We start from the raw sequence: 16,819 nt of genomic DNA on the forward strand, positions 1-16,819 counted from the left end.
CTCATGTATGCTGACCATACCGTCACGTGTCCACGTGTGATTAGAACATGTGTGATGTCCCAGTGTGTAGTGATCACGTGTGCAATGACGTCATGCGTGTATACATGTGTAGAGACAATTAGTGCCACGTCGTAGCGAGCGTACATTGTACACAACTGGAGAGATGGGGGGGGGGGGGATTGTAGAGAGAATTTGGAGATGGAAGCAGTTAAATATATTGTTCAGTTAGCTATTGCAGTCTCCTGTAACAGTACTATACAGTACCGTGTCTACTAGGTTATGTACTATAAAGTACCGTAAACATTGGGACGTGTACTTTACTGAACAGTGAATATACAGTCATTTTTAATACAGTCCACGGGATATGGTGTTATGTATAATACCGAGCGTGAACATATACTACACAGTACTTCCAACATTACGTCATGTACTATAAAGTGCTGCCAACATTACGTCATGTACTATAAAGTGCTGCCAACATTACGTCATGTACTAAACAGTACTGTCAGCATTACGTCATGCACTATAAAGTACTGCCAACATTACGTCATGTACTGTACAGTACTGCCAACATTACGTCATGCACAGTGCCACACAACGACCCACGGGTTGTATTGGTTCGTGACCACTCGAGTGCGACGGTTCACGGTAGCCCAACCTTGATCCCTTTCTCCCATGGTTAGCCAAGCCGAAATTTCATTGACACACTTCACAGGCCTGAGTTGAAACACAAGCGCCGTGAGGCCACTGATCTATAACGACAAATATTGACGTGAACCTTAGCCCCGTTTGATCACACGGAGGCTTCTCAGTTGTAAGATTTACTATATGCGCCTAGGGCAGGGATCAGGGACTCCAAGTGTGTAGTGTTCAGATCTCGCATATGTGCTGTGTGTAGGTTTCTTAGCGTGTCTGTATATTGGTGTTCGTTGCTTGCTCATACATATGTGGTGGATATTTTGTATTTAGCCATTATTATAAAGCAAACAGTGTATATATTCATATATATATATATATATATATATATATATATATATATATATATATATATATATATATATATATATATATATATATATATATATATATATATATTTCAAGTTAAATGTTAGTGTTTATGGCTATGTTTAAGGAATTGGAATTCTTTTCAACGGGTTGTCCATAGGATCCCTCCACATAGCAGGACACCATTGGTCTAAGCCCTAACTAAACAGTGGAATCAGGCTCGTCACAGTTCACCTACATAAAGGACAACCTATTATATGGCCGTCACGTGGTACATCTATGCAGCAGGTACCGTGTGAGCAATGGTCCCTGGAAGTTGTAAGGTCGCGCGGAGCTAGTTTACCTGGAGCATTGTTATTTTTTTAAATGTAATGCAGCGTGCACACTTTGGCTCTATAAGGTAATGTTGGTCGCAAACCACATCCAGACATGCCGGTATTTATTTTTAGCTTATGATCATGAAATGTAATTAAGTTATAATGTCATAGTACGTATATCACGTCAATTTTTGCGTTATTACCCCCCCCCCCCTTTTTTTTTTCTCTCTAATCGGAGTTCTATCGACTCAAGTGTTGTAAAGACTACCGAAAGTTTACCAATTAATACAAATATTTTCGAGGGCGACAAAAAAACTAAATCCACCCAGAACGATTTTGTTTGTGTCATCGCTTTTATCATCCACTCCATCGCTCTCTCCTTGGGTCTAGCGGGATGTGTCACCTGAACAGAGAACACATACGGCTGATAAAACAGGTATAGAACACCTTTTACAACCCATCGTCTAAACACACTAAAATAATCAAATAAAATAATCTTTCTTTTGAAATACAGTCATTTTAAAACGGTGGTTCTTTGGAGGAAACTGATACCCAAGGTCCGGGTTCTTGAGTTTGTCCACATTTGTGAACACCACAATACCAACTGATCGAGTGATTGTTACTACCTAGATTAGTTATCTCCCCTATTGATAATGAATATAGTAATCTATCAGTTAATTATTAATTGCTAAATTAATATCTAATTAGACTGCTTTGTCCAGGGAAACGAGCTTATCAGGAAAGATTGACAGAATTCGGTTCATTAGAAATGAGCGGATTGAAATTTCGATAACAATGGATCCCACATATAATCAAACAAAATAAGTGTTACTTAAGAAAAAGTGAAATAAGTTCTGATAGTTACATTATACTCACTCAGTATGGACCAAATAAGGAATAACCTCTTTCGGAATTGAACTGATCTGAAACCTTATTTTCACAATTAAAAGAATCAAACTTTCACTTCTATTCTCAAACCACAAACATCACTTAACAGTGCTCGTTTAACGATTACAACCATGCAATCTATGAAGTAGAAAGATATTTGTTTCAGCTACAATACTTATGGTTTAATAAATACATCGGGATCTATTTTAGGTTATTTTTTTATACTCAAAGTAAAAAAATAAAAAGGAAAATATAAACAGGTACTGTTAACAACGTGTTTACACAGAATCTCACCCCACCCCACCCAAACTTTAAATTAAAACGTGCAGCACTTTTCTTAGCTCTGTTCTAGTCTTTGGAACAAAAAACGCGATAGCAGATATGATCACTAGGCCAAACCTTCCGCAACACGCAAGAAATGAAAATAATTACCCAAAAATCCAACCTTTGTTAAAAAACCGGAAGCGTATGTTACCTCGCTGAATAGTTTTCTTACTCGGCGTCCCCTCGTCTTTGATCTCTATCTTTGAGTACATCTCGCGACGCTGTAGACATCCTATATATTTGTAAACATTTAATTTGTTTACTTGTTAGAAGAGTTAAATACGGCGAGGTTAATTATTAGACCGCACCGCGCTTACTTTAGGACGTCACGATATAGTCTACGGGTATATGGTAAACAAGGGATATAGGCCACGGCAACATGAGAAATAAGTGAAATGGACAACAGGCAAAATGATAAGTTACAGATGTCGTCCATAAGTTCATGATAAGTAACCGATGTCGTCCACGGGTACATGAGAATTATGTGAAAATATATCGCTGTCAATACTTGGATGTTTGGACAGCCGTGCTAGGGACCACAATCTAACAGACCACATGACTTTGGGGACCACAATCTTACCCACCATATGACTTTGGGGACCACAATCTTACACACCACATGACTTTGGGGACCACAATCTTACACACCACATGACTTTGGGGACCACAATCTTACACACCACATGACTTTGGGGACCACAATCTTACACACCACATGACTTTGGGGACCACAATCTTACACACCACATGACTTTGGGGACCACAATCTTACACACCATATGACTTTGTACAATGTATGTAGTTTACAGAATGGTCGCACGGCAGGTTTACGACTGCCACGCAGCTTTTTGTGGGGCTTCGGTCCAAACAAAAGCTGACCAAACGAACGTTGGTGTGGACAAAAGAAATTGCTGGGTGGAAACATTGGTACCCCCCCCCCGCCTTAGTATCTCATCGTAACACTTTAGCTAACTATATAGGTAGGCAACATCATTACAGGTAGATGGTATAAGATCCAAAAAAAGTGTGTCATCTTGTTAACACGGGTCTGACCTACGGTCAAGCAAGCTTTAAGTAGGTCATATTTTCAATCGACAGTGTTTAAGTAGGTCACATTTTCAGTCAGTCGTGTTTAAGTAGGTCACATTTTCAATCAGCCATACACACCAAGACGTTGACACCAGACGAGTCCATGTTTTCTATAAATAGCTCAAAGCTTATTGATGAATGTATGAAAATATTTTCAGGTTCTTTTGACGCGGCAAATTACAAAACACCCCGGGCCCAGGGCTGACCGTCGGGTAATGACCCTCACCTGGACCCCCCTGTGGGGGTCGGTCTAAACAGACCGCTGTCTGATCGTCCAGAGAGAACACAATGGTCACTTTTGTGAAGCGCCACGCCCCTCCCCCCTCTCGACATATTGTCGACTTGACAGCACCTTCAGCCTTGTGTAGATCTAGAGTTCTTCCACAAGCCTAGTTCTCGTATAACACACTATGTAGCACACGGTATGTGTAACACACTCGGATTTGCTAGGTGTATGTGGCACATGGGGCTCAACACGCGTGTTATAACACATCTGCTGTAAGACACCTACTGGCTCAACACACCCAGTCAAATACACATAGTCCAACACACCTTGTCCAACACACCTTGTCCAAAACACTTTGTCTAAAACACCTTGTCTAAAACACCTTGTCTAAAACACCTTGTCTAAAACACCTTGTCCAAAACACCTTGTCTAAAACACCTTGTCCAAAACACCTTGTTTAAAACACCTTGTCCAAAACACCTTGTTTAAAACAAACCTAGTATATCACATGTATAAGCATGAAATAGCAGTTAACCAAAAGTATACATTTCAAACACTGCCCGAATTGTTTGTTACACAGCGTTTAAAAAAGAAAACAGATCTTTAATGGTATCGAAACTTGATGTTTTGAACAATCCTATTGTAGGCGATGGATCAGTAAATTATTTGATACACCTTAATTGTTTACCCCAACAGGTAACCAGGTAAAATTTTTCTTCTTATCAACAGTTGTCTACAGTACCTAGATCTGATGGGCAGACAGGCACGACATGACGGTCCGTCAAAACAATCCGTGTCTATCAGACAAGATACGACGTCCGTCAAAACAATCCGTGTCAGACAGAAATCAACACACACAAACGCTTACAAATGTATCTCACAGACAAGTTGGGATAGACAGACATTCATTGTGTGAACTAAAGACAACTAAAAACGAACTTAGACTAACACAGACAGACTAAAGACATCCAAAACAGACTAAAGACATCTAAAACATACAAAGACAACTAAAACAGACTGAAGACACATAAAACAGACAGACTGAAGACATATAAAACAGCCAGACCATAGACAACTAAACCAGACAGTCATTCTATATGTGTCACCTTAAAGACGTAAACAAAGTGTTGGGTATAGTGGCTATTACTGCCGTATTCCGACTGTTACTGCCGTATTCATTTCACCAGAGCCGTGCCTCTACCCAAGACCTCACACAGCCGGAAATTGCCGGACATTTTAATGGCGTTAAAAATACACAAAAAATCCTGAGTGCGATACAGTACTGGCCGGGGGTACGGTGTCGTGTAAACTATCAACAGGAGAAAAAAGATCCCAGCTGATGGAGAGAGATAAGAGAGGAGCGACACCGTATCGTGTTCAACTGGGGTTGAACGTGAAATGACCGGTGGCGAATTTGATCTCAAATGTTTTGGTCAGAGTCAGACTACTCGGCATGTTATAACATGACTAGGTGGCCAGATACAGGCCAACAAAGTATTACCAAATAAAAAGACAAAGTGACCAAAAACAACATAACTAAGTGGCCTAAGAAATATTTGCCAACCATACATCACACCAAAAGCTCTTAGTAGTATCGTCCAAATAAGTATTATTTTAATTCCTACATTTATAACTATACAATTAACTAAGTACATATAACATAATTTCTATTGAAGTATACTTTTTATAAAACCAATTGTTAATATTAACTACTAATTTGATACCTATTACAATACCTATCATTATAACACTAGTACATTACCTATTAGTTATAATACCTCAACTGTTTTAATTCAATGATCAACGGTCAGGTAAATCCCACCAATAATCCAAGTCTCCTAATCCCCCTACTAATCTACAATGTTAGTAGGAAAAAAGTCACCATCTAAACGGCGAGGGTTATGTTAATATGTGGCCCCGGGGCGAGTCACCCTGTACCTGTAGGTCAACATATGCTTAAATTTTAAGTTCAAATTAACATAACAGCCGCGTAGAAAGTGAGGAGAGGTTGTTAAAATTGTAAAGTGTACATTTTATAATGCTGACCAGTTGGTCAATTTATGCTTAAATATTATGTTAAAATTAATATAACAGCCACGTATAACGTGAGGACAGTTTGTTACAATTGTATGTCGTACTTTCTATCGGCATATGTGCGACCGATGTATCTACTTAAGTTTTAAGGTTTCATTTTAAAAAGTTAATTAACACAGCGACGCATAAAAAGATGACAGTTTGGTGTACATGTGATATGCTTACTAGTTGGTCAACATACGCTTATATATTTTGTTAAAATTATTATAACAGCCACGTATAAAGTGAGGACAGTTTGTTAAAACTGATGTCATTCTTTCTACGGGCTACGGGCATATGTGCTGACCAGTAAATCAACATATATTTTAAGGTTTTATTTTTTTTTTAAAGTTTAGAATTAACATAGTCACGCATATAAAGATGACAGTTTGTTTAAAGTGTATAATGTACATTCTATATGCCGACCAGTTGGTCGACATTTGATTTGGTGTTTTCAAAGTTTAAAATAAACAAGCATAGTTTGAGAACAATTAGTTAAAGAAGTATGTTGTAAAAATATGCTTTGGGTTTTTTAAGTTTAAAATTAACAAAACAGCCCGGCATAATGTGTGGAAAGACAGTTAAAATAGTAGGTTGTACATTCGATACCTTGACGCCTGGGTCCCTTTACCATGGGGAAGAATCTCTGGTTGGGGTACCTGCCTTCAACTCGGGGTGGGGGTCGGGGTAGTGGGGGTTAAAGGTAACAGGGCCGGGTGGCTCACGTTTCCAGCCAGGGCCCTGTGCGGCTCTAGCTGGGATAACTCTGGTAGGAAACAATGACTAAGTGGTCTCCCCCTGACGTAGGTGTCACCAGCCACAGGACATAAAACAGGACATTCGATCGACGGACGAGCCAGGACGAATGTATCCGTGGACGAGCCACGACGATATATCGTCCTTAAAGTATTAACGCTTTGAAACCCACAAAACTGGCAGCGTTTATAAAATATTTTTTACCCGGCTCGTATTCTAAGTGTTAAAAATAAATGTTGCATCGTGAAATACTGGGTGAAAATGTGTATGAGGTATTGTGTGGGGTTATGTGTAAAGCACCAGTAATATTGTTATATTTTGTTGGTATATTGGGTGTTGTGTATGCTATTATATTACATTGCTTAAAATCTCCACATAAAAAGATGAGTCCAAAGATCAATAACAGTACTGATTGGAAAACATGCCAAGAGCAACGGTTCTGGGGTGACACCTTCTATGTATCATAAACATGTAGATAATCTAAAGCTAAGATTTCTCTATTGTGGAGATGCTAAAAATGTGTCCAAATGTACAGGCTGGGCATTATTAAATGTCTAGAATGGACACATCTTTTTTACCAAAACCGACAAACAGAACATAGAATTAAAAAAAAATAACTTAATAATTTCAACTATTAGAAGAAGCGGAAAGATGTATTAAAATTCTTCTATGTTGGAAATCATTACAAAAGGCTATTTTTTTTATAATAGTCTGCGGTTAGTAAAAAAATGTACGCTAAATTGATTTTGGCATTAGCTATCGATTTTAGTACTCGTAGGTTACGTCCCTTCTCTATTAAATAGCGAGCTACAAATCGTGACATAAGGGGAACTAACAATATTATTGAGTAAACAAATGAATACATTAAGCGAGGGCACTTCTGCCAGTATTTAAAAATTCCAACACAACAATACTCCCTGTAGTTGGAATGAATACACGACGCGGTCCAAAATTCTTTTTGTTCATAGTTAAACAGGTAGGGTTAGGTTTAGGATTTGAGAGCCTTTCAGTATAATTTTTTTTTAAAAGTCCGAATGTTATTACAGTATAAGTAGGTACTTGAAAAAATTGTAAAAACCTTTTTGTGAAAGTCGATACGTCGAACGTCTTTTATTCACAGAAGTAACTTTGTTTCGTTGTGTTGTTAAGTTTGCTGGGGTTTTTTTTTCAAATTTCAACTGCTTAAAATAGTGCTTTAAAAATAAATTTGGCTTGGACAATGCTTAAAATAGTGAGTTTTCTGTTCAACAAATCTAAAATAATCAAATATAAATAATAAATAATAATAAAACATCCAACACTTTAGTCATATCCGACAAGTACCCTATCAACACTACCTAAAATCCATTCGCTGATATTCCTATCCTACAGTCCCACGGAAAGATCCCCATCGACAGATGGCTCCCAAAGTTAAAACGATCATCGAACCGATCTAAAGCTGAACTTGGTAAAGTAATTTAGGCACGGCGAATAAAGTATCGATGGGAATCGATTATGGGGAAAAATAATCGTTGAAAATTGCGACAAGTAATAACTTTCTGGGCCTGACAATAGGGGACCACATGTAATCGATTATGCTGCTATATTCGATGCATTATTAACTGACTGCAACAAAGGGGCGTCGAGGGGGCGCGGGGGGCGTCGAGGGGGCGCGGGGACCGTCACGTGACCAGAAACAACGGCTCACAGCGGTACGCACGAGAGGGCTGCTCAGTTTTACTAGCGTGAGTGGCCTCAATCGTCTGCACGATTCCCCCCGTCGAGGTCACGGGGATTTGGTTCTGCTGCAGTTTGACAACTCAGGTGGGGTGACCCTGAAAGGTCACTCACACGACGCGAGGTCACTGACACGATACAAGGTCACCCTCACGACCTTGTTGTGGAACATTAGGTCAACAGGTTGTCATGGATTTGCCCAATTGCTTTATTTTTTCCTTCTCTAAAAAGTTTCGGAAGCCGATACATTGAGAAGACATCCACAATATCACCGATATGTTTCACACATGTGAAATTAGCGACGTCTTAATTTTACTGGGACCTTTTATTTATTTTATTTTTATTTAGCTGTATGAAAACATTAACCAAACAATATTGAAATAAACACATTTTTTCTCTGAATATTTTCCAGTCTCTGATATGTGACCTAGTCACCGATTTGAAAAATATAATTTAAAAAAAAACTTTTGGGGGAAGGGGCTGAAAATTTTGGAGTCATTTAGCTGCAGCACAGCCAGCCTGTTTATACCCCACCTATAGCTGCAGCCATGAGCTGAATAAGAAGAAATGTATTTGAAGAGAAAGAATCTACATTCACAATTTCCTCACATTCTGTATTTAAAAATACTGCTGTGGGAGCAATGCACAGCAATGCACAACCTCAGCAACTTTAACAATGCGTCGGTCTGATGATCCCCCCCCCCCCCCCCCCCCAACCCCAGTTCCCGTGGGTTGAGGTAGGAAAGGGTGTGTGGTGAAGCTTGACGTAATTAAACTTAAAAACTCCCGTGCTACGGTTCAATTCTAGCAGTAAGTCACAAACAACACAAACGGGTCTGTTAATACAAATTCAAAAGGTGTATTGGTAAAACCGGGTTATCGCGAAAAAAACGTACATACACATAGCCTTAAGGATACACGCGAGTTACGGCAACAGGTATTCGGACAATGCGAGGGCGGAGTTGAGGGGATGTACGCACCGGGCGGCACTTCTTCTCAAGTAGTTACTGACAAGAGGGGGAGTGGGGTGCCAAAATCGTAAGACGGACGCCATAATGGTGTACAGCTACGGTAGCGGCGACATCGTGAGTGTGCCCCCAGGGAAAGGAATGTGTGGGTCCGCCTCTGAAGAACTAAGCACATTGAGAGTGTGTCCCCAGGGTTAGGAATGTGTGCGTCCGCCTCTGTAGAAATGAGCACATCGTGAGTGTGCCCCCAGGGTAAGGAATGTGTGGGTCCGCCTCTGAAGAACTAAGCACATTGAGAGTGTGTCCCCAGGGTTAGGAATGTGTGCGTCCGCCTCTGGAGAACTGAGCACATCGTGAGTGCGCCCCCAGGGTAAGGAATGTGTGGGTCCGCCTCTGTAGAACTGAGCACATGTTGGAGGGGTAGCTAGCAACTTTTTGGTTTGGATTTCAACATATGGATATTATAATTTTGTTTTTAATCCGTAACTTGAATAGAGCTTAATTTCTTCTGCCGATACAGCGGTTAGGGTCAGAGATTTAATCAAGATTAGGGTAAGAGTCAGGCAGTATTTCTTTCATAATTTTTCTTTCAGAGAAGGGGGCATTTGAAACATTCATGGGGGGGGGGGAGTGGACATGCTTCGAAGGGTAGTGCCCCCTTTCACACACCAACTCCCCCCTCCCTTACACACACACTCACACCCTACGCTAAGAGTTGCTTGATTGAAACTATGCGGCCATTTTATGGGTAGTTTTAATAAGCACCAACACAATATAAATGTAAGAAAAATATACTCAAATAAATTGAACAATAAACACGTTACATACCTGTACTTCTTAAATTTGTATTGAAACAATTTTAACATAGCACACGCCTTAAACTTTAAGTTATACATACCTCATACAAAATCAACATTCGCTCCCGCCCCATAACCCCTGGGGTGCCCCATAACACTTGTCATGTAAAGAAAGGGCGTAGTATAGAACAATCCAGACCACAAGTGGCCTTACTACAATAAACGTACTGTGGTAGTTAGTCCTATTGTGTACGGGCACCCTACGGGTACTCGGGTACAACATGGAAGTCTAGTGACATGTTTTGGAGCTTTTTGTCCTGTGTCATAATGTCGGGTTTCTTGGTAGGGTAGAGGCAACAAACATGATATAGACATGTTGCTGTGGATGTCTGTCGGTGCATGTGTCTGTGTGTTTGTCTGATTGTGTCTGTCTCTCTGGGTGTGTGTGTCTGATGTTGTGTGGGTCTGTGTAAATGCCTGATTGTGTGTGTGTGTCTACTTGATAGTGTGTGTGTGTGATTGATTTAATGATTGTGTCTGTGAAACCCGACACCTACTAGAAGAATCTTCAAGGCTGACAACAGACGTATCACAAACAGTCGAATACACGTTTCACACACAACAAACACGAGTCATTTATACATAAGACACATACAAACATGAGACACATACAAACATGAGACACATACATACATGAGACACAAACATGAGACACATACATACATCCGACAAGCAAAACATACATGGCAGGGATATGTAAATGTGACAAGTACACGACACACTTATGACATACATGACACAAAAACGCAACAAGCGACACACCTGTTTTGTGTCCTCCCCGATCCTTTGTGACACATCTGACGTCATCCACACATTGTAACACCTGACAGCTATTCCCCCACACACATAACAACATGCCCCACAACACACACAAGATTTCCTACACACAATTATAGGCCTACACACACGTGTCACAATCACACACAATAACTCCTAGACTAACACAAGTAAACACACACCACTTTAATGGATCGTCTCGTTCTTGTTACAATCTCAATTACACCACGGTGTTAATTAATAATTACTGATAATTATAAACGAAAAAAAATAATTGATATTTTGAAAAAATGTCTCTGTATAAAAACTAAGTATTGATGTTACACGATAGCTTGTATTAACTGTGTATTGGTTTTAAAGACGGTCACGAGATGGCTAGTTTATTATGTTGCAGGGGGGTGGGGGTGTGAGTCGTCCAATATAAGGACCGTGGGGTATGGGGGAGAAAGTTGTTTACATCAAAACCACAGCGTCATAGAACATGAGATTGTGTAATGTCTGGGTTATAAACAGTCATAGCCCCCACCCCCACCCCCACCCCCACCCAACCGTAGATGTATCTATCACGGATAATACCTTAGAATTTAATGCTGTGTATTACATTTGTTGATTTGTTTACATTACAGTGATTGTTTTGTATTATATCACATTTATTTATTTTGTATCACATTATATATATATATATATATATATATATATATATATATATATATATATATATATATATATATATATATATATATATATACAAATATATATTGTTTTCAATTACATTATGTATATTGTTTTATGATACTTTTGTATCACATTGATTTTTTAATATTACTTGTGTATTACATTGATTGCTAGTATTATATTGTTGTGTATTAGATAATGTATATTGTTTTATAATACTTTGTGTTACATTGATTTCTAATATTACTTTTGTATTACATTGATTGCCTAGTATTATATTGTTTTGTACTAGCTCCTCGACAGCTCATGTATCAAGAGCTGTGTTGGTTGAACACATTATTGTTTGTTGAGAAGGAAGGCTAAAATATGTATTTCACGAGAACAATTACTAAATGTAAATGGTTTCTAATTAGTTATTAATCAACATAACTTTTCATGCAATCAAACATGGAACTAATTAACTTTTGACACACTAGTAGGAAATTTAAAAAAAAACATTTGTAATATCTCACTTAAAATTATTTTACACCATCTATTCATTGCTGTTATTTTAATTGTCTTACGGTTTCATCCAATTAATGAACTTTAAATAATTAAATTATGTAACGATAGCTTCAGCAATACATTCCAATTATAATACAAAAATGTTCACCTAACATGCAAAACAATTCGTGTATCAAGCAACTAAGGTTGGAACTGCTTGAGAAATTAAAACACACCCCAATTACACAACGTCAAATGCCAGTGAAACGTTTTTCTTATAGCAAAGGTTCTCAACACAAGAAATAAATAGCTACAACCCTAACCCATCTCATGTCATTAGAACCGTTGGGATTATGTCAATTCGTGAAATTTTGTTGAGGTAATAAAACATTTTTTTATTAAACACTAAGAAATAGAATTCTAAGCTAAAAATATTTCAACATAACTATTGTATAGCTTACATATGTACTTAAAACTCGGCAAGTGACGAAAATTGATAATATTACCATTACATATTTTTAAAAACTTGTTCACCAAACGAATATTTAAATTATAAACGATGTTACAATTTTACTTTAAAAAAAGGTTTCAATTTCAACCAAACCATTTAAAACCGTCTGTTGCAAATTAAATTAAACGTTAGTTTGGGCTTTATATTTTTGGGCCTAAGTGAACCGTGTTGAAACATTGAGACTGGAGGTAAACCGAGGAAATGGCGAGTGCCGTGTGAGATTGGTGAGTGTCTTACCTTTGCTGTTCTTCATAGAGCTGCTGCTGACGTTGGTGAGCACGGTCAGGTTTGTGGGCTGCGCCATCTCGGCCAGCTGCTGGGCCAGGAGATGGTGCTCGAACATGGTCTGTTCTGGAATATTCCCAGGGTGCTGCCCGACCAGGGACGAAATCCGTGACGTCCCGGACAAGTCCTCCACCATGTTGAGGTCATCGCGTAGGTTGTGGTCACTTGCGCGAAGGTGAGGGTCATTTCCGCGAAAGATGTGCGCGTCGTCTGGGACGTACATCTGCTGGCCCAGGATCATCCCAGACGAGACGAGGTGAGTAGTAGAACCCGTCATGTGGGCTGGGTTCTGACTGCTGAGGTAAGTGGCGGACACAAGCATGGGGGGCGGGGACGACCCGGTCTGGGTGGGGTTGATGATTAGAGGATGCTGGGACGGCAGTTCGTGGAGGGTGTACGGCTGGGCAGACCTGACGTCATCGTCCTCCGGACTGGACGTGTCGCGGTGGTAGCTGGACCTGTTCTGGTCCTCGTAATGCTGCCGTCTCGCCACCTCGGCTTCTCGCTCCTGCTGCCTCTTCAACTGCTGCAAGTACTCAGCCTGGAGAATCTCCGTCTTCACGTGAACGATCGTCTCCGGCTGCAGGATCTCACACTTGACGGAATACGCCCGCTCTCTGTTGACATCGTGGGTATTGTTGTTGTTGTTGTGTTTGGGATCTGCGACACGGCTCATGGAGTCGACGGGCGGCGATGCGCACTCACTGGCGGGCGAGCTTCTACTGTCATCGCCGCCGCCCCGCTTGGCTGGGCTCACGGGCACCCCCCTCTTCCCCTGCTTCCCTGAGTGCTTCCTCATTCTCTCAGCGGCTGAGAATACCAGGTGATACGCTGTACCGAAACAGTCCACTGAACAACAGGTAAGTTTTCAAAACTACCAGAACTAATCTTCACAAGTCAACTAAATTTGTTCTAAAAACAATATAAGAATCCAGAAACGAAAATGCAACTCCTTTAAGTACAACACAAAATAAAACCGAATTTCAAAACATTTTAAAGTGTGTTTAAAACATTATCGACCCCCGTCCGTCGTATAACATAAACTTTCCAATCCAGTGGGCACAGTAATCACACCGCGTGAAGACGGATCGTAGCAGACGAACGGGCGAGCGTGGCGGGACCAGTGTCATGTCCTTCTTCGTCACAGGCCTGTGGCTACAGGTGGTATGGGACGGATTAACCCACACGAAAATAGGTCGCCAGTTTTTCTAGTTAAATCAGAGTTCAAACAAATTACTTTTTATCGAATTTTACCAGTACTCACAATCATGTTGGTCCCCGGTCCTCGAATCCGCCTCGTCTCGAATTTCACACAACTGAACAACACACCTCGGCACCCTGCGTGTTGAGAATATCCCTCCACCCGTGTTCGAGGTTATTTTTAGGCAATTGGGACACCAGCTCATATCGAGGCTCCACACACCCGTCAAAACTTTTCATGCCGCTTGTCACCAGCGGTTCGCATAACTCCGCCCCCTTACCCCCCCCCCTCTCTCGCTCAGCTCCCACACCTGCTATAAAATTGATTAATTTACCTTTTTGTTTTGTCTCTACCTTAAACAACACCACCCACGAACTTAAACCTCACCCTAAAAACTCTCGACCTAAATGATTCACGGTGTTTGAAGGCCCGGTTGACACGTTTAGCAGACGATACAGTTGACGGAAATGATGTCGAGGCCCGCGACACAGGTTTGTTGTGAACGATGTGCGCTGGGCCGCGACTAAGCACACGGTGGTCAAGTGAAGGCGGAGCGTGACCCGCGCATTCCGACTCGTGAACACGGGAAAACAATTCAAAATGGACATCAATACAATCTCGGGGTGGGGGGTTCGCTGGCCCTCGCCAACAGGCCTACATCAGCTGTTAAAATAGTTTTATTGTACTATGTAGTTCTGCTATACTGTATCTAATATAACCAATTTAAAAATATTTCTTAATCCTAGAACAGAACGTATTCGAATCAATGAAACGGTGGATTCTATAATGGGTTTAAATCCTTGTAGGGAGCAAAATCATTTGTGTATACTGAGGCTTTTGTATGCCCCGCGGCACTCGTTGTGTGCGTGGTGACTTGATGAATGTGTATCGTGTGCTATGTGCTCTCGGTTCGTAGTATATGTCAGAGGTTCTCAATGGGTTCATTTGTATCCTACTATGTGCTCTCGGTTCGTAGTATATGTCAGAGGTTCTCAAGGGGTTCTCTTGTATCGTACCATGTGCTCTCTATTCATAGTATGTCAGAGGTTTTTAAAGGGTTCTTTTCTATTTTACCATGTGATCTTGATACATGGTCCTATGTCAGAGGTTCTCAAGGGGTTCTCTTGTATCGTACCATGTGCCAGGGGCGGAACTACAGTGCCGCCAGACCCCGCAATGCGGGGGGGCCCACGCCATTTTAGGGGCCCATAGCCGACCATAATAAAAATTTTATAGTTACAAAAAAAATTCTTGCATTTTTGACTTGACGGTAAAAGCTTTTGTAAATAACAAACAGATCTACTACAGTTGTGATGTTATACAGTAGCTAACACATGCTGTTGCGTAAAAAAAATATATGTTTCATCTGTCGTGTGAAAGATAGGCAAACATTCAAAACCCTTCCATGACTTATTTCCCTTTTTTAAATAGTTAAATAGGGGTAATCATAAGCTCCTTTTAATATATTTGTACTAAAAAAATTAAAAAGCAATTTCTTCTCTTAATTATTATTTAAAAAAAAATAAAAGTTAACGACTGACATAGCATAAAAAGGAAATATATTTAAAACAAATAATATAAATACAAAAAAACATAAAAATAAACATAACACGAGAAACCATTACACATACAAAGCTTTCACGTTTTATATATTATTTTTTTTGACCGGCTCAATACTAGAGGGTCGGCTGAATTACAGCAAACGTATTCAATAAACTAGTTCTAAATTATAAATAAATAAATAAATAAAATAAAAACAGACCAATGCACTAACACACATGACATGTAATTTGTTTAAATTGAAAAATAAACACAATTTTTTTTCAAAACCCGATCAGGCCAGAAATGAGTATCTAATTTATAAGTTCTGTGTTTGTATATATATATATATATATATATATATATATATATATATATATATATATATATATATATATATATATATATAAATATATATATATATATATATATATATATACACATATATAAGAGGGGGGCCCAAAAAATTTTTTTTGCGGGGTGGCCCGTTTTTTCTAGTTCCGCCACTGCCATGTGCTCTCTATTCATAGTATGTCAGAGGTTCTCAAAGGGTTTTCTTGTGTTGTACCATGTGATCTTAATTCATGGTCCTATGTCAGAGGTTCTCTTAATGTAGTTCTGTCTTTCCGATGTATATTCCTGAAAGAGGTTCTCAAAGGGTTTCCCTTGTAGTGTATTAAGTGCTTTTGATGTATGTGTAAATGTAAGAGATTCTTACGATATCGTTATCAGTTATTTATTTATACATAGTTGCAGCGTACTTTAACGTGTGTGTGCTTGGGGGGGGAGCATTATTAGATAGTTGGTGGGGTCGGGACCACTAAATCGAAAAGTCCCGAGTTCGAACCTCCGGGCAGATGAGGCTCGATATACGAGGACAGCAACACATCTAGGAGAGACATCTCAAAATCAAACAACTGCTGCCTTGTTGTTTGTTCTTAGTTGGACCAAAGCTATGGAGATAAATCCAGATATAATGGTAGAGCGCTCGACTACCTGCCCGAAGGTCTAGAGGTCGTATCTTGATTCGGACTAGCGTCCCTGAGTTCATCCAGCTCTGGTGGGTACCTGGCTCACGTTGGAGAAACTAAAGGCGACCGGGCATAGTACAGGGTGAACGGAAAAACGA

At 39.9% G+C, this 16,819-nt stretch overlaps 1 protein-coding gene across 2 annotated transcripts in view; it reads right to left on the reverse strand.

Annotated features, from left to right (window-relative positions):
* The window catches only part of LOC131935049 (paired box protein Pax-8), a 137,173-nt gene extending 122,866 nt beyond the window's left edge, over positions 1 to 14,307 (reverse strand). For both annotated transcript variants that reach the window (XM_059291332.1, XM_059291331.1), the window contains exon 1: positions 12,903 to 14,307. In XM_059291332.1, the coding sequence (XP_059147315.1) occupies positions 12,903 to 13,749 (847 nt within the window). In that variant the 5' untranslated portion in view covers positions 13,750 to 14,307. The remainder of the gene's footprint in view (positions 1 to 12,902) is intronic.
* Positions 14,308 to 16,819: the final 2,512 nt, after the last annotated feature.

This window comes from Physella acuta, unplaced genomic scaffold (genome assembly GCF_028476545.2).
Source record: "Physella acuta isolate Inbredline_101_S28 unplaced genomic scaffold, ASM2847654v3 ptg000130l, whole genome shotgun sequence".
In the NCBI taxonomy this organism is placed as follows: domain Eukaryota; kingdom Metazoa; phylum Mollusca; class Gastropoda; family Physidae; genus Physella; species Physella acuta.